General features: G+C 35.2%; 1 protein-coding gene across 8 annotated transcripts in view; it reads right to left on the minus strand.

Annotated features, from left to right (window-relative positions):
* PPP1R12A (protein phosphatase 1 regulatory subunit 12A) overlaps nucleotides 1-18,792 on the minus strand; it is a 160,379-nt gene that overhangs the window by 73,592 nt on the left and 67,995 nt on the right. For 6 of the 8 annotated variants that reach the window (XR_001510998.2, XM_007088740.3, XM_007088739.3 and 3 more), the window contains exons 3-4: nucleotides 9,421-9,539; nucleotides 606-765 (exon numbers count right to left, since the gene is read on the minus strand). Coding sequence is in view for 7 of the 8 variants with exons in the window: in XM_007088740.3 (XP_007088802.1) it covers nucleotides 606-765; nucleotides 9,421-9,539 (279 nt within the window). In the remaining variant the exon portion in view is untranslated. Of the gene's footprint in view, nucleotides 1-605; nucleotides 766-2,686; nucleotides 2,865-8,760; nucleotides 9,235-9,420; nucleotides 9,540-18,792 lie in introns of those variants that run through there. The other 2 variants (XM_042992812.1, XM_042992811.1) reach the window with 2 other exon arrangements.

Below are 18,792 nucleotides of genomic sequence, written 5' to 3' on the forward strand. Positions count from 1 at the left end.
CCTTTGCATTGCAGAAGTAAAAAAAGGAAAACAAAAAAATTTATTGTGACATAAAGGAGTTTTGTTTCAATGAAATTTGCTGACCAGTATATAGCCCTGTAAAATCTCAGTTGCTTAGGTCTTGATATTTAATATTATGCTAAAAGCACTCTGAGCCCCAGTGTTACGCAGTAAAAAGAAAACTGCATTTTAGATAAATTACATGTAAATAGTCACCAGGAATCAAACTTTGTGAATTTGATATGTTTATAACATAACACTGTTCTTAGTCTCAGTAACCAGAGTTAGCCACTCTGGGAACCTCAAAATGACTCTGTAGTAATTTACCAGCTCAGAAGTTAACACATAATGGTTGCCTGATGCTTTAACTTATTGGGAAATTACAACCAAAGAAAAAAACAGTAGAATAATCAAAATTCAAGAGAAAAGAAAGGGCTTTAGAAACAAAACAATAATGTTCAAGGTAGTTTTCTCTTTTTCCTGTAAACAGACATTAAATAACTTTTATAAACTGTTTCAAAATAATGTCTGCAGGTATCTTAAGAAAAGGAACAATGAAATAAGGAAAATAAAGTAGAAATAGGACTGTGAAAAACAATACTTACTTTAAAACTTCTGTATAGCCTTTCGCAGCTGCAACGTGAAGTGCCGTACCTCCAGATTTTGCATGCCGGACATCATTTATTTGACCACTATTTAGCCATTGTCTTGCATCTCTAAGCATTATCCGTTCTTCTTCCTTTCGTGCTGCTTCTATATCAACCCCTGATAAAATAAAAATTGCTTTTATTTTTTTCTTTATAGAATGTTCTTCCTTTGTGGGAAATAAAATTACCCGAAACATTTCAAGTTTTAAATAAAAATTAAAAGTGAACGTATATTTTTTCAAAAATAGGCTGCTAATTAACAAGCTAGTTAAATAAAGAAATGTGGGAAAGCTGTAGATATTTTATTAGCCTTCTCTACTGATTATTTACTTTTTGCCCCACAAATATTATTTTGGCTTTCCTTTTACCAACAAATCCTTTTTAAAAAAAAAAATTGAATATTTCCTTAGGTATATCATCCTTTAGTTTTAAGAAATTAAGAAAAAACCCATACATAATTAAGCCTTAAATTCCGATCTATCTGCTTTGACCAGTTCTCTGAACTCTACCCTACTAGGTACAAATGTTGACTGAACACTTCAACTTGGTGGTCCTGTTTTTACCTAAAATTTACCAAACTTTGAAACAGATTCTTTATAAAAACTCTTTCCTTTTCCAGCACAGTTCATTTTCACTATTAGTATCAGCATTATAATTTTACTAAGTTATATAGATGTTCATTCATTCAAAAGCATTTATTAAGCATGAAGTTAGGTTGAGATGGGAAGAATTCAAAAAGGAATAGGACACTCTACTTCTTTCTTAGCTTTAAAAAAGCTCAAAATCCTGACAAAAAAAATAAAATAGAAAAGATAATCTTGAAATTCCTAAATTATCTCATGTTGTCTCATAGCTTCAACTGCCGGCTAATAAACAGCACATACCACAATGTGTTTATAGTATGTCTTGCTCCAGAAGTCTATAAACTTATTAAAGGTAAAAATACTATTTTTTTAATTTTGTATTCTCACTGTCTAGATGGGCACCTAACACAAATTAAAAGGGGTCAGTAAATGTATACTAACTAAATAATGAATAAATGAGTAAAAACAATCTCACACACACCCCACACCCACACACCTCCTTAGCTAAGAACTCTCCTGTAATTCATATCCATGTATCCAACTGTCTAGTCAGGACTTTTTTCTTTCATTGACCCCTTTATCCATTCACCCACCCATTCAAAATGCACTGATTGCCTACTAGATGTCAGGTGCTTTTATAAGATTCACTGGGGATAGAAGTGAACTCATTATACTGAAGGAGATATACATATGTGAAGAAAAATAAAGCACAGTAAAGGGACAGAGGGTCATGAGAAAAAGCTGTTATTTTATAAGGTTTGGTAAAGAACAGTCTCTTTGATAAGGTGACATTACACCAAAAATAGAGTTGATAGGTACACTATATAATTTGGGCGACATTCCAGACTGAGGGAAGTCCTAGTAGGCTCGACACAGAAGCCCGATTGGAACATTCTTCTGTTTAGAAGGCCAGGATGTCTACAAAGTAATGAGAACAAAGAGCAGAATGATATAATCTGACTTAATTTTAGAGGATCACTTAAGCTGAAAAGCTAAGAGAAGAAACTGAGGTATTAAATTGGAGGATACTGCAATAATTCTGTCAAGAGATGACAGAGTTTAAACCAGGGTGGTAGCAGTGAAGGTTAGTAAAGGGGTTAGATTCTGGATTCTTCAAGGTACACCAACACAATTTGTTGTTAGTGTGGATGTAGGAAACAAAGAAAAGTCAAGTATGAATCAAAGGTTTCCCACCTGAGCAACTGGAAAAACTAAATTTTAAATATAAGAAATGTGAAGTTTAAGATGCCCTAACAGACATCTAATTGGAGATATCAAGTTGTCAGTTGGATTATCTGTGCTTGGAGAACAGAAAAGAGCCAAGATGGGCAAATACTATAATAAAATTATATGCCATAGGTATCTGAAACTTCATGCTAAAATCTTAACTCAATTTCCCTAGCCAGTCTGCTTGCTCCCTGTCTTATATTTACTATACCAAGTACCACTACTTACCTAGCACTTTACCACTTTACCAATTAGTTCAGACTTTGAGTTGCCATCTCAGACTGTCTTCTTGATGGTATCTTAGTTCATCACCATCTTAGTTCATGTCCTATATCCCACACTTTACTACTATTACTGACCTGTAACCATCTTATTTAAGATGCCTTCTACTGTTATTCAGAAAAGAAATTATAAAGTTGTAATTATGATACATTAAATGTAAACTTTTTAAAGTTTATTTATTTTGAGAGAGAGAGAGACAGAGACAGAGAGAGACAGAGGGAGAGAGTCACAAGCAGGCTCCACACTGTCAGCGCAGAGCCCGATGTGGGGCTGGAACCCAGGAACTATGAGATCATAACCTGAGCTGAAATCAAGAGTCAGCTGCTTAACTAACTGAGCCACCCAGCTGCCCCTAAATATAACCTTTTTACTAAATGATTTTCCTCATGCTTTATTCTTTTACTATGTCTTTTAAAACATGAACCTCTTATATTATCTTTATCATTTTTGTCTTTGCCATCTTGAACATTTATATTATCTTTTACTATTCTAAATTTCCTCTGAACTTGAAATTAAAAAATATCTTTCTCAATTTATCTAATTTCATGCTATCCTTAGCTACTTGCAAAGCAATTACCTTTTTTCTGCTTCCAAATCATGCTGTTATATGAATATTATGTAAAAATAAAACAACTCAAGTTTAAAATTAAAGTATGTGTGAAGGGAAATTTCTTATGCTTAAGAAAATCTAGTTAGAAAGAAAAACTCTTCTGTCATATTAAAATTTTTTTTAAAATACTACTGATATAGACCCTGCTTTAGTTCATTAAAATTTAGAAAGAAGGAAAAAAAGAAGCCCTTATTATAGTACATATTACTTGTTTTCCAGTTCCATTGTTTTAAGTAGCTAGTGACCTTGAGAAAGCCATAACTTCTTTGAATATTAGTAGAATGGGTTAAGAACACGGATATTGAACCTAGACTGCTGGGTTTCAATCCCTTATCTGTGACTTACTAGCTCTATTATTTGCGGCAAGACACTTAAATCTATGCTAATATTCAGTTGAATTGTAAAAAAAAAAAAAAAAAAAAAAAAAAAAAAAAAAAAGAGGTAATGAAAGCACCTATCCTATAAGGTTGTTGTGAGGATTTAATTAATATATGTGAAATGCTTAAATCAGAAGTAAGCACCCAGGTGCTTCGCTAGCAGCTATCACTAGCAGCTCTAAATGCCTATGATTCTGCTCTCTTTCCTTGCTTTATGGTCTAACAGAAAGAAAATCCTATAATGCATTTACCTGGTCCTTAGCCCACCTACTATAAATGCAAGATTCCTGAACAATGAAAACAATATGTATCAAAACTAAATTGGATATAATATAATAAAGTGATGAGATTAACATCTGTCACTACTATTGAAAACCAGTAAATGTAAGACTGAAACGTAGCCAAATCTCTTGGTAAGAAAAAATAAGAATAAACTGGAGTTTGGTCACAGCTAAGAGACACAAGACTGACTTGTGTCCCAAGCTAAATACAGACAATTGCATTAAAATATAAACCAGAAATACTTTTAACTATTGTTCAATCTTCGAGATCAGGAATTGCATGCTCTGACTGTGCCAGTGGGGCACCACAAATCATTTCTAGTTTCAAAGGCAATTTCCTTAAGGATGACTAGTTACTGATCAAATATATTATATGAGAATTAGAGCTGGAAGAATTAGAAAATTTAAAATATGAAATAAAAACATATCAGGATAAACAATTTGAGTAATCTTATCAATGCAAGAGATATATTTAAGGGGCTCTTTTTAAAATTATTAAAATCTATCAGAGATATCCCTTCATTTTGTTTCTCTGAAATAAAGTTATGCTATAGAAATTCATGTATTCCCATTACATGAATAAAATGAACATCATGAAGTATCTTCTAGGAGACACTCTTAATAAAATGCAGTATGCTAGTGATGGAGAGTGTGGGCTCAAGATACCTGTCACACTATTTGGGACTAAACTACAGTACTTACTTCCCACCCATATGATCTTTGGCAAATCACTGAGCCTCAATTTGTCATCTGTAAAATGGGGGTAAGAGTAGTAGTAATCTCTGAGAATTGTGCAGATGAAATGAAATCAAGCCCATTGCTCAATTTCTGGCACACATAATCAGACTTATTAGCGTTAGCTTTTCACTGTTCACTTCCAGGGTCATCTCATCTATTATTCTCCCAGATTTACATTTTTCCATCCTGGTATCTCCTGAGTTCCAATAATGTACCAAACAATGTAATCTGGATGTCCTTTTGCTGCCGCAAACTCAATATATCCCCCAACTCACATACTCTCTAAATCTGTTCCTGCTTTGTCCCACATTTTCCCATATGAGTTTAGCCATCATTAATTCTTTTTTTTTTTTTAAGGGGGGGGTGTCTTTTTAAAGTTTATTTTGAGAGAGAGAGAGAGAGAGAAAGAGAGAGAGAGAGAGAGAAAGAGAGAGAGAGAGAGAGAGAAAGAGAGAGAGAGAGAGAGAGAGAGAGAGAGAAAGAGAGAGAGAGAGAGAGAGAAAGAGAGAGAGAGAGAGAGAAAGAGAAGGCAGGTGAACAGGGGAGGGAGAGAAAATCATAAGCAGGCTCTGCACTGTCAGCATAGAGCCCAATGCGGGGCTTGAACTCACGAACTGAGAGATCATGACCTGAGCTGAAATCAAGAGTCAAACGCTTAACTGACTGAACCACCCAGGTGCCCCTAACTATCATTAAGTCTTAAACTAAAAACTTCAGGACGCAAACAGGTGGCCTCAATTCTTCCTTTATCTCCACATTCAATTCTTCATCAAACTGTTTTAATTTTACCTTAATATCAAGACAGCCCTGCTCTTTTCTATCTTAAATGTAATTGCTTTGTTCTTATCATCTTTCAGCAGAACCAATTTAAGAGCCTTCTTCAAGGAAGATATGCCACCATGTACTTCCCATTCTAAATCATCCTCCAAAGTGCCATCAGCTGTACTACTAACAACCAAATCTAATCAGGCTCATTTCCTTCTTGGAGATCTTGGATGCATCTAATGCCTATAAAACGGATGTCCTTCGCCATCTGGCTCCAGCCCAATCTTTTCAGGTCTCAACTACTACTCATCTACTCCATTCTGACTTTCTATCTCCACTCCAATTCTAATGTGTTCTCTGCAAATGCTATATCTCCAATTCCTTTTCTTTTGCACATGTTGATACTCCTGCCTGACATGCCTTTTCTGTCCACCAACTCCTTTCTCTGCTAAGCAAACTCATTCTCAAATGTCATCAATCTGAAACCTTTACTATTGCAAGTAGTTACTCATAGACTTTTCTGTTCTCCCACATTTTGTCCCTATCTATATTTTAGCACACAGCACACTACATTGTGAAGCTGTTTATACATCTGACACTTCTGCTATACTGTGAAATTCTTAAGAGTAAAGACTGTCTTGTTTCTTTATTTGTTGCTGTTTCTTGTTTTAATTATTATTTTTTTAACATTTATTTATTATTTTTTTGAGACAGAGCAGGAGCAGGGCAGGTTCATAGAGAGACACAGAATCTGAAGCAGACGCCAGGCTCTGAGCTGTTAGCGGGCTCAAACTCACGAACCATGAGATCATGACCTGAGCCGAAGTCAGACGCTTAACCAATTGAGCCACCCAGGTGCCCCTGTTATTTTTCAATACCTAGCACTCAGAACATTTGCTGGCACATTCATCAACGCTGAAATCACTGTAATTAAAATCAGTCTTTGCAAGCAGCTTCCTTCATATATAAGGAAACCAAAGGCAAGAAGTTTTCAGTACATCTCCATGCCTTTCATAGTTCATGATAATTACTAACTAATATTAGTATAAAAAGATTTATTTTAACTACGGTTTAACAGGAAATGTTGAGCTATCTAACTAGGCATTCATCACAGCCAGGTGGGCTGATAAGGTAGTATTTCTTTATAGGTTGTGATGCTTGTCTCTATTTGTCCAACTTCCTCAAGTCCTGAATATCCCATTATTCCAGAACACTGCCTAGAATAGAACATGCCTGTTAAAAGCTCTTCTGTGTTCTTATCCAAGTTCCAGTTTATAATTACTTATCTAATGTGTGCCCTGTTTCTCCTGGGCTCCAGGGGAATCTTCAACTGCTTGTTAAAATGCCTCAAGTATATTTAGGCACTTAAATATCCTCTCAGCTTCAGTGTCTTAAGATTTTTTTAAACATTTAGTAGTTACAAATTTTCCTAATCCCAAGGAATAAAAATCTCTTTATCAGAGACTAATTTAGCTTCTACTCCTTTGCTTCTATTTCATGATGAACGACACTTCAGTACAAGCCAACCTTCTAAACCAATATCCCATACTTTTAACACCTTAATAAAAGAGTTTTTGATAATACTCATTTAACCACTGCCTAAACAATGGAATTTGGTGGAAATCACACTAATTTTATTTAGCAGTACATATTAATTTTTTAAAATTTATTTATTTTATTTGGGGGGGGGCAGTACAAGCAGAGGAGGGGCAGGGAGAGAGGGGGAGAGGGAGGAATCCCAAACAGGTTCTGCACTTCAAACTTCCACACATGAACCGATCATGACCTGAGCCAAATTCCAGAGGTGGAAGCTTAACCAACTGAGCCACCCAGGTGCCCCCCATACATATTAATTTTTAATTGTGGTAAAATACACATAAAATTTACCATCTTAATAAACAATTTTAAGTATGCAGTTCAGTAGTGTTAAGTACATTTACATTTTTGTGCAACCCATCTCTAGAACTCTTTTCATCTTGCAAAACTGAAATGCTACACCCATTAAACAACCACCCCCATTCCCACCTTGTGACAGCCATCATTCCACTCACTGTTTCTATTAGTCTGACTCTTGAAGTACCTCACGTAAGTGAAATCATAGTATTTGTCTTTTTGTGACTGGCTTTTTTCTGCTTATCATAATGTCCTCAAGGTGCATCCATACTACAGTATGTATCAGAATTTCCTTTTTAGTGAATAATAGTCCACTGTATGTTCATAACCACATTTTGTTTATTCACTTACCACCGAAAAGACACCTGGTTTACCTCCATCTTTTGGTTATTTGAATAAGACTGTTATAAAAATGGGTGCACAAGTATCTTTTGAAACCTTCCTTTTAACTTTCTGACTATATACCCCCCCCCCCCCCAAAAAAAGAACTGCTACATGGCACTTGGGTGGCTCAACTGCTTAAGTGTCCCACTCTTGGTTTCGGCTCAGGTCATGATTCTCACAGTCGTGAGATCAAGCCCCACGTCAGGCTCCCTGTGGAGGTGGAGCCTGCTTAGGATTCTCTCTCCCGCTCTCTCTGCCCCACCCCTGCTAACTCTCACTCTCTCAAAAAAAAAAAAAAAAAAAAAAAAAGGATTTGCTAGATTATATATAAAGATATTATATATACATATAAAATATACATATTATATATTATATCTCAAGATACAATTCATACACCATTTACAGGACACCATTCAGTGGTTTTTAGTATATTTGCAGAGTTGTAAAACTATTACCATCATCAGTTTAAAACACTCATTATTCCTAAACAAAACTTTACCCATAAACAGTCATTCTTCATCTATAAACTGATGTCTCCTACTAAATTTATATTTTTAGCCTATCTCTCTCTGTTCACATATTCAACTGCTTAAGTATCAGCAAAACAAACTTGGCACATCTGAAAATAAATCCCTAAACTTTTCCCACAAACCCTACTTCCCCCACAATATTCATATCTCATTTACCCCTTCTTTCTTGCATACCAGACCCCTTAATCACTCAATATTCCTCTTAGCCAAACCTTCAAAATACATCTAAAATCTAACCTCTTCTCTTCACTTTGTTCACTACCACCTACTTCAGCCCTTACTTTCCTACAATCTATTCGCAACACAAAAGCCACAGAGATCCTTTCTAAAATAAGTCTGATCATAACCATCTACTTCTGCCCTTACTCTCCTATAATCTATTCTCAACACAACAGCCACAGAGATCCTTTCTAAAGTAGGTCAGATCATGTCACTCCTTTACCTCAATTCCTCACAGGCTCCCTACTTCACTCAGACTAAAAGCCAAAGTCCTTCCAATGGCCCACAAAGCTTTATGTGATATGGTTCACAGTTACCTCTGTGACATCATCTCCTTCCAGCCTCTCCTTGTGCTGCTTGCTTCAGTCATACTAGCTTACTTGTTGTTTCTCTAAATATACCATACACCCTCCCCTCCTTGCACTTGCTGCTTCCTATCTGGAATGTTCTTTCCCAGACTCACATGATACATTCCCTTACCTATTCAGATCTTAGCCTAACTACCCACTCATCAGTGAGGACTTCTTGACCGCTCTATTTAAATTTGCAATGTATCTCATCACCCTGTGCATTTCCCTACACTCTTTGCCTATTTTATTTTCTCTCCCAAGTTTTTATTACCATATAATTTTATGTCTGATCCTACACCTTATGATATTTTTTCAGTTTTAACAGTATTAAAAAGATGTACAGTTGAGAATCATTTATTTTTTCAAATAGACTCATACTACATATATTGTTATGGAAGGTGATTTTTTTACTACTAAAACTATGATTTCTCCTTCAGTATCAAAAATTATTTTATTGAAAAAGTCAAGTACCATATTCTTCCTAAAACAGTTTTAAACATTTCTTCCATTTAGGTTGCTTTTATATTTATTACCTTGCCGATTAACTTCATTTTGAAGTAGCTCTTCCATTGCCTCCTCCTCAGCAATATCTAATGGTGTATCTCCTTCACTGTTGACAGCTCCTACATGTGCTCCCTGACCAATCAAAAATCTGTAAAATCAAAGAGAAGACAGTTAAGGAATGATGGTATCATTAAGACCAAATGCATAACCAATGAGGAAAATTCCTATGTAAGAGCAACAATAAGAACCAAGGATAGTAGATATACTAAGTTTTAAAAAAGTACCATAGAAGATGTTTTCCTGTTTTAAATTTGTATTTCCTAATATTTATATAATGTACACACATTGCTTTACTAATACAAAAATGTTAACATTTAATGATAATTAGAAAGTCTTTCGTAAGATCAGTTCAGATGACCTCCACTAAGATTTTTCATGATCTCCATATTGACTGCTTTCCTAACTGATCTCCATTTTCCCAGTCTCATGCCATATCCCACAGTTCTTAACCTGGGGTTGACAGACCATCAGAAGGCCACTGAACTGATGCATACATCTTAAAATATTGTTTATGCTCAACACAGTTTTGAAATTAAAGTATCGGTCTCTTTGTTTAATGTGTTACTAAACAAGCACATATATAACTATACCATAAATGTGTTTTTCTAATATTTTGATAAATGAAATCCAATATAATTGGTTTTCAATGTACTTTGTATTTTACTTTATACATCCAAAATACAATCTTGAGAAAAGTAACCACAGGCGTCATCAAATCTGACAAAAGGGATCCAGATATAAAAAGGTTAGGAATCTCTTCCACTGTGTCATCTATACATCACCCAGAGTCACCTATTTAAAATGACTGGGGTCAATATCCTACTTAAAAGATTGTGGCATAGTTGTACCATACTAAGAGAAAACATACATGGCCCTCAATGATCTGGTTTTGTCTTCTTTTTCAGATTCATTTCTCTTCCATACTGTAGCACATGTCAAGTTCCAACAATATGGAACTGCTCATAATGCCAGACTAAACTATGCTCCTTTGGCATTCCTGATTTTACGTTTCTATATATGAAGAATGGGCTTTTTTTCTCTATGTCCCTAACCACCTTAACTCTTACTCATATATATATTTTCATGACTATAAAAATATTCTCATTGTAAAAATAGTAAAACAAAAAAAATCCAGTTTTAAAAAAGGAAAAAAAGAACTCATAACTTTATATTTCTCCTTCTACTATTATGTTCCCTCACCAGAGATAAACATTATCTATAATATTTTTCCAGTAAGTTTACTATGAGTTGATATGTGTGAATGTAAACATATATACAGAGTCACTTTTGAGGTTCTTTTTGTAAGACAAAAACTAATGAGATTACTTTCAATGCACAGGAACCCAATGCATTATAACAGCTGAAAAATATTCCGCAGTATGGCTGAATCATACTTTTCTTTCATACTGTCCTCCTAATGGACATGTTCTTGAATATACACTTAACACTATCAATCTTTAAAAATTTTCCCAACATGATGGGGACCAAACTATTTCCTGATCACACATGAGGTTGAAAATAATTCGGATATGTTTACTGGCACTTGTATTCTCTCCTTTTGTGAATTTATTTACATCTTTTGCTTGTATTTCTAATGTGTTCATTAATTCAACAAATACTTATGGGGTGTTTTTATAGACTGAATGTTTGTATCCCCCCAAATTTCATGTTGAAATCCTCACCTCCAATGTGATGGTATTAGCGGGGTGGGACTTTTGGTAAATAATTAGGCTTAGATGAAATAATGAGGGTGGTGCACCCATGATGGGATTACAGTTCTTACAGAAGAATAAGGGACTACAGCTCACTGCTTCTCTGCCATAAAGGACACAGCAAAATGGCAGCCATGTGCAAGGCAGGGAAAAAACTCTCACACCAGACACAGAATTGGCCAGCACCTTACCCTTGAACCCCGGAGTCTCTAGAACTATGAGAAACAAAGGCCTGTTGTTTACGCCACCTAATGTACGGTATTTTGTTATCCCACCCAAAGCTAAGACAGGTGTCTAGTAGGTGCTTGGTACTATATTACATGCCAAGAATACATTCGTAAGCAAAAACAGGCCTTTTCTTCAAAGAGCTTACAGTCCAGTAAAAGAGATTATTCAAAGAGTTAGATTACTGTAAAATTTTGGTAAATCTGATAACAGAGAATTTTGTGGTGTCTAAGAGTGAATAATAGGATAATCTGATTCAGTGAGATCAGGAAAGGATTCTCTGAAGAATATGTAGGTGTACGGAAGGAAAGTGTGTTCCAGGTTAAGAGAGAATAAAAGGCACCAAATAACCCTGTGACAGTAAGTATATATGGTCTACAACGGCCTGGTTCATTTTTCTGAAAGAATGTATCAATCTCTATGTACTTCTTAAACACACACACACACACACACACACACACACACACACACACAGAGTCAATGAGTGTCTATTTTTCTAAGATGGTCTATGATAAGGAATGTGTTTCAAAAAGATCACTTTGTGCAATACGAAAAATGAATTAGAATTTAGTACCAAAGTAGGCAGATCAGTTAAGGAGCTACCACAGTTAGTACAAGAGAATTATGTTGGAAGCTTGAATTTAATGGAAGAAATGGGTAAATTCCAGAGATGCCCAGGAGATACTGAGAGATCAGTTGGAAATGAGAAGGGAGTGTGAGGAAGGTATCTAGGATAAACTGAAGTTCTTGACTAGTATGATATGATAGATGGTGATGCTAATTAATGATATACAAAAAACTAAGTTACTTCCTGCATCCGATTAATAGATATGTTACAAATATTTCTTCCATATTGTCCCTGCATTTAAGAAAATTTTTCTTACAGTATTTTGTATATTACTAAGTTTAAACGTTATGTAAAGGCAGGTCTGTCAAACTTTTGCTTTAAGAGGGCTTTTATCATCTTATTACATTGATCTATGTAGAGATGTAATTTTTAGACACACAGAGAAAAATGAAAGAATATATACTATAAAATTAACAATGATTGTCTCTAAGTGGTAATTAGGAGGGATTTTTATTAGCAGGTTTTTTTTTGGGGGGGGGTAAGGATTTTTTGTTATCCAAGTTTTCTGCAGAAAGTTTATTTTGTATATGTGTATCAGAGCACAAAAGTAGCTACCATACCATTTTGTAGCCTGATGATTTTACACTGAATAATACATTGTAAACATTTCTCCCTCTACAAGGTAATGTTTCAATTTTTATGATCTTCATGGGACTTCTACAAAAAAGTCATACTTGAATTGAAGCAACTTTTTACGTTTCAGAGTTTTAAAAAAATGTACTAAAAACTAAATAATATATACTACAAATAAGTAAATGAATCTGGAGCAAAAGAGAAAAAAAGATATAAGTGGTGTAATAAACTATGCTATATGCACCACGAAAATATGTAATTAATCTGCCAGGCAAAATATCAACCAAACAATCAGGCAGATTTATATAAAACCACTCTGTTTTGCTTAGGGAGAAATCACTCACAGGATATAAAGAATGAGAATAAAGGAGCACCGCAGAGTAGCTTCAGTGCTTGCAGCAGAGGGAGCTACAGGGGAAGCAGAGTCCCAAGGAAGTATCAGGTCAAAGCCAAATACAGACAACCCCAAATTTATATAAACAGGAAGGATGTTAAGAGACACTAACAAGAGTAAAGTTCCATAACTACTGGCAGGAAACTGAGAGCCTGGAGCAATCCCTGAGCCAAAAGATTAGGTGTATGTATATGTACTCACACAATTCACAAAAATCTGTACTCTAGCACTGTCATTTGCAGATATAAACTTTAAAAAAGATACACAAAAAAATAAATCAGATCCCATAGCGTTAATTCTTACCTACCGTGAATAATCTCAAAAAGCCATTCAAAGATTGGTTATGTGGAAAAAAACGAACAAACAAACATAAATATTTAAGTTCTGTAGACTTGCAGATAGGCTCCCAACTCTGCCTCCTGACAGCTGAGTGTGACACTCACTAACTTAAAACATTTGAAGACAAGACATACTACAGGGCTGTGTGAAGTTTAAATGAATTACTAAAAATAAAATTAAAACTCTATCTTTTATTCCATCTTGCAAAATCATCACATTTAGAAAGCAATGTTTAAGATAAAGTGAAAATAGTACAGGCTATCTGGAATACCAGAAATTGAATTTGAGGGGCCCTGGAGATACTGAAAACAGATGGCTATATTTCCTTCAGGAGAAAAAAAAAAAAAAAAAGCTGGAGTACTATAAGCAGTTCATGTGACTGCTAATTAGGAAAATATATATTTACTTTAACATGTCTTGCTAAAAAAAGAGCAAAGATTTCACATAGAAGTCCCAAACTGAAAATCAGAAAACTGGGCTGTTTCTCAACTAAGTTTTTTTGAATGCTTTAGAATGAAAAAAAAATTTTTTTTTAAAAAAGGGCAAGGTTTTATTGCCTTAACAATGTTTAATGATTTCCTCAAGCAATACAAAGGAGTGCAACATAGGAGATGCCTATAAATGATGAAATTCTTTATAAATGGTTGAAGTGAAAAATGTTAAACTGCCAGGTTTATTGAGATTCATAATCTAGCAACTGAGTCAATAAATTTTTTTTTTTTTTGAGAGAGTATAAGTGGGGGAGAAGTGAGGAGGAATGGAGGGGGGTGGGAGGAGCGAGGGAGGGAGGGTGGGAAGGGGGGGGAGAGAAAATGAGAGAGAAAATGAGGGGGGGGGAAGGGAGAGAATCTAAAGCAGGCTCCATACTTAGTACAGAGCTTTGATTTGGGGTTCAATCCCATCACCCTGGGATCATGACCTGAGCCTAAATCAGGAGCTGGACACACAACTGATACTCCAAGTTAATTGATAATCTTGGACAAATAAATTAATAGACCTCAAAATCAAGACATGATCCAAATGGAGTTTGACAAAATTATTCGTACATGTCCTAATTTAAAAATCTGACAAAAGGTGTAAAGTTGTTAATCACGTTATTGGTTCCAACTTGAATATGGTACATTAGATAAATTTGCAGGATTCTATTCAGGTTAAAATTATTCAATGTTAACTGAATTTGGAAGATAAATGTTGACAGTGTCTATTAATTATCTTGGTTTATGAGTTTTGCCAAAAACCATCCATAGAAGAGACTGAGAGAAAGGGAAATAGTTCATTTGAAAATTTTGAGATTTTAATTAAAATTGCCTTTAATTTTAGAAGCTAATGAGAACACAGTGGTCAGAGACAAGGAGGAAGTAACTCTATCAGCAAGAGCTGAATATGTACTGTCCAAATTTAATGTATATTGACTTTATTCACTGTAGGAAAACTAGTATGAAAGAGTCATTATAACTTATACATCAACTTTTCATGTATTCAATACATGAATCTTTAAAAAGGAGAGAGTTAGTTCAGGCTTAAAAAGGAAGGAAATTCTATCACACAGATAAACCACAAGATCACTGTGCTAAGCAATATAAGATAGTCACAAAAGGACAAATAGTGTCCTTTTAAAAGTGTCAAAATCACAGAAACAAAATAGAAAGTTGGTTACAAGGGCTGGCAGTCAAGGCAAGGGGAAATAAGTGTTTAGTGTGCAGAACTTCAGTATTACAAGATAAAAAAAATTCTAGAGAGCTGTTGCACAACAATGTGAATATATCTGACACTACTGAACTGTAACCATTCAAAATGGTTAAAATGGTAAATCTAGTATTATGTGTTTTTACCACAATAAAAAAATTTTTTTTAAATCAGAAAGTTGGAAGGATATCACTGGAGTAGTTGTTTCCTGAAAAGTCTTTTCAAAAGGAGTTACTCAAGCTATCGAAATTATGAACTACCTGAACTTTTCAAAGATTAGTAAGTAGAACATCACACTATTAACTTCAGAAATAAATACTATTTCTTTTGGAAGTCTCTGAGCAACAAAAATCCTAAAATAAGTATAAATAGCCTTAAGTGTTTTCAGTGGGAATGCACTTTGCTATTTCATTCTTGTAGTTCTATACCACAATGAAAAATAGTTGAAAATAGTGGTAAGAATCCAAAGAACAGTTCTGACTTGGGACTTCTAAGTTTTTTTTTTCTTTTTTTCTTCTTTTTTGGCTTAAATAGTTAGGAACTTTATTGGTTCACACAATTGGAAGTTCAGAGGTAGACTGAACTTCGGGTTTGGTTGAAACTCATTTCAACAATGTTATCAAGTACCCAGGATAGTATTAGTTCTATCCCAAGGTGATTTCCTCATGGTTATAGGATGATAGTAACAACTAGAGCTACGTGCTTCTTTGTCTATAAATAAAAAATGTCTTTTTTATTTTTCTAACGACTCTCACTTACGAATGAGAAAACATTTCCCAGAAGCCTCCAAGGAATCTTATTGGCATGTCTCATTGGCCTAGATGCACAGTTATGTGCCTATTCCTAAACCAGCCTATTTCTAAAGGAATGCCATATGCTGACTAGTTAAGCATTGGTTCCTAGACTAATTATAGGCAAGAAGGATCAGATTTTCTTCATTGAGTTAGATTTATCAGGTCCTGCCTCAGTTGCCCAGGTTAATTCCTTAAACTACATGACTGATGCACAATGTCAGGAGGTGGGATGTTGAAGAGATGACCTCAGTGTATATTGCACAAGTGGAAACCAACATTAAGGGATAAAGGACAAATGTTAAAATACAAACATGAAATAGGCCAATTCAGAGCTGGACTTTGGCTGGAGTGCGCCTTTTTGGTACAATCTGGCCAGCATGACTCCCATGTGAAAGAGAAGCTTCATCAACCAGTAGCTCACATTTTTGACTTAATATTTCTTCTATATGTATGATTCAGCAGATCCCCTTATCTAAATATTTCTTTTCCTTATTTTACAATCATTTCTCAAAAATTAAATTTCCTGCCAGCATCCTGAAAATGGAAATATCACACATTCATATACTTTGAAAGTACTAAGTATTTTACAAAATTAAGAATTTTAAATTTTAAACTGTCAATAATATTTACAGAGTTTGGTTTAGATATAGCTCTACACTAATCCTTGGAAGACTAAGCATTTCACATTTAATACAATTTCCATTTATTTTATTTTTTAATTTACATCCAAGTTACTTGGCATAGATGTGCAATAATGATTTTGGGAGTAGAATCCAGTGATTCATCCCCTACATATAACACCCAGTGCTCATACCAACAAGTGTCCTCCTTAATGCCCCTTGCCCATTTAGCCCATCCCTCCTCCCACAACCCCTCCAGCAGTTTGTTCTCTATATTTAAGAGTCTCTTATGTTTTGTCCCCCTCCCTGATTTTATATTATTTTTGCTTTCTTCCCTTATGGTCATGTTTTGTATCTTAAATTACACGTATGAGTGAAGTCATATAATACTTGCTTTTCTCTAATTTCACTTAGCATAATATACCCTAGTTCCATCCACATTGTTGCATATGGCAAGATCTCATTCTTTTTGATTGCCGAGTAATACTCCACTATATATATGTACCACATCTTCTTTATCCATTCATCTGTCGATGGACATTTGGGCTCTTCCCATACTTCGGTAATTGTCGATGGCACTGCTATAAACATTGAGGTGCAAGTGCCCCTTTGAAACAGCACCCCTGTATCCCTTGGATAAATACCTAGTAGTGCAATTGCTGGGTCGTAGAGTAGTTCTACTTTTAATTTTTTGTGGATCCTCCATACTGTTTTCCAGAGTGGCTGCAACAGTTTGCATTACCATCTGCAATGCAAAAGGGTTCCTCTTTCTTCACATACTTGCCAGCATCTGTCATTGCCTGAGTTGTTCATTTTAACCATTCTGACTGGTGTGAGGTGGTGTCTCATTGTGGTTTTGATTTGTATTTCTCTGATGATGAGTGATACTGAGTTTTCTCATGTGTCTGTTGACCATCTGGATGTCTTCTTTAGAAAAGTGTCTATTTATGTCTTTTGCCCATTTCTTCACTGGGTTATTTGTTTTTGGGTGTTGAGTTTGGTAAGTTATAGATTTTGGATACTAACCCTTTATCTGTTATGTCATTTGCAAATATCTTCTCCCACTCTGTCCGTTGCCTTTTAGTTTGGCTGGTTGTTTCCTTTGCCTGCAGAAGCTTTTTATCTTGATGAGGGCCCAATAGTTCATTTTTGCTTTTGTTTCCCTTCTCTCTGGAGACATGTTAAGTAAGAAGTTGCTATGGCCAAGGTCAAAGAGGTTTTTGCCTGCTTTCTCCTCAAGGATTTTGATGGTTTCCTGTCTTATGTTTAGGTCTTTCACCCATTTTGAGTTTGTTTTTGTGTATGGTTTACGAAAGTGGTCCAGATTCATTCTTCTGCATGTTGCTGTCCAGTTTTCCTAACACCATTTGCTGCCTTTATTCCACTGGATATTCTTTCCTGCTTTGTCAAAGATTAGTTGGTCATTCATTTGTGGGCCCATTTCTGTATTCCCTATTCTGTTCCATTGATCTAAATGTCTGTTTTTGTGCTAGTCCCATACTGTCTTGATGATTACAGATTTGTAGTACATCTTGAAGTCTGGAACTGTGATGCCTCCAGCTTTGTTTTTTTCAGAACTGCTTTGGCTTTTGTGTGTGTGTGTGTGTGTGTGTGTGTGTGTGTGTGTGTGGTTCCATACAAATTTTAGGATTGTTTCTTCTAGCTCTGTGGAGAATGCTGGTGTTATTTTGATAGGGATTGCGGTGAATATGTAGATTGCTTTGGGTAGTATCAACATTTTAACAATGTTTGTTCTTCCAATCCATGAGCATGGAATATTTTTCCATTTTTTGTGTCTTCAATTTCTTTCATAAGCTTTCTACAGTTTTCATAAGCAGGAAAGAATATCCAATGCAATAAAGACAGCAAATGGTGTTGGGAAAACTGGACAGCAACATGCAGAAGAATGAATCTGGACCAGTTTCTTACCATACACAAAAATAAACTCAAAACAGATGAAAGACCTAAACACAAGACAGGAAGCCATCAAAATAGATTTTTCACCTCTTTGGTTAGGTTTATTTCTAGGTATTTAACGGTTTTTGGTGCAACTGTAAATGGGATCGATTCCTTGATTTCCCTTTCTGCTGCTTCATTATTGGTGTACAGAAATGAAACCAATTTTGGTGCATTGATTTTATATCCGGCAACTTTGCTGAATTCATGAATCAGTTCTAGTAGTTTTTTGGTGTAATCTTTTGGATTTTCCATACAGAGGATCATGTCATCTGCAAAGAGTTAAAGTGTGACCTCCTCCTTGCTGATTTGGATGCCTTTTTATTCCTCTGTGTTGTCTGACTTCTGAGGCTAGGACTTCCAATACTATGTTGAAAACCAGTGGCGAGAGTGAACATCCACGTCGTGTTCCTG

Source organism: Panthera tigris, chromosome B4 (assembly GCF_018350195.1).
Source record: "Panthera tigris isolate Pti1 chromosome B4, P.tigris_Pti1_mat1.1, whole genome shotgun sequence".
Classification (NCBI taxonomy): domain Eukaryota; kingdom Metazoa; phylum Chordata; class Mammalia; order Carnivora; family Felidae; genus Panthera; species Panthera tigris.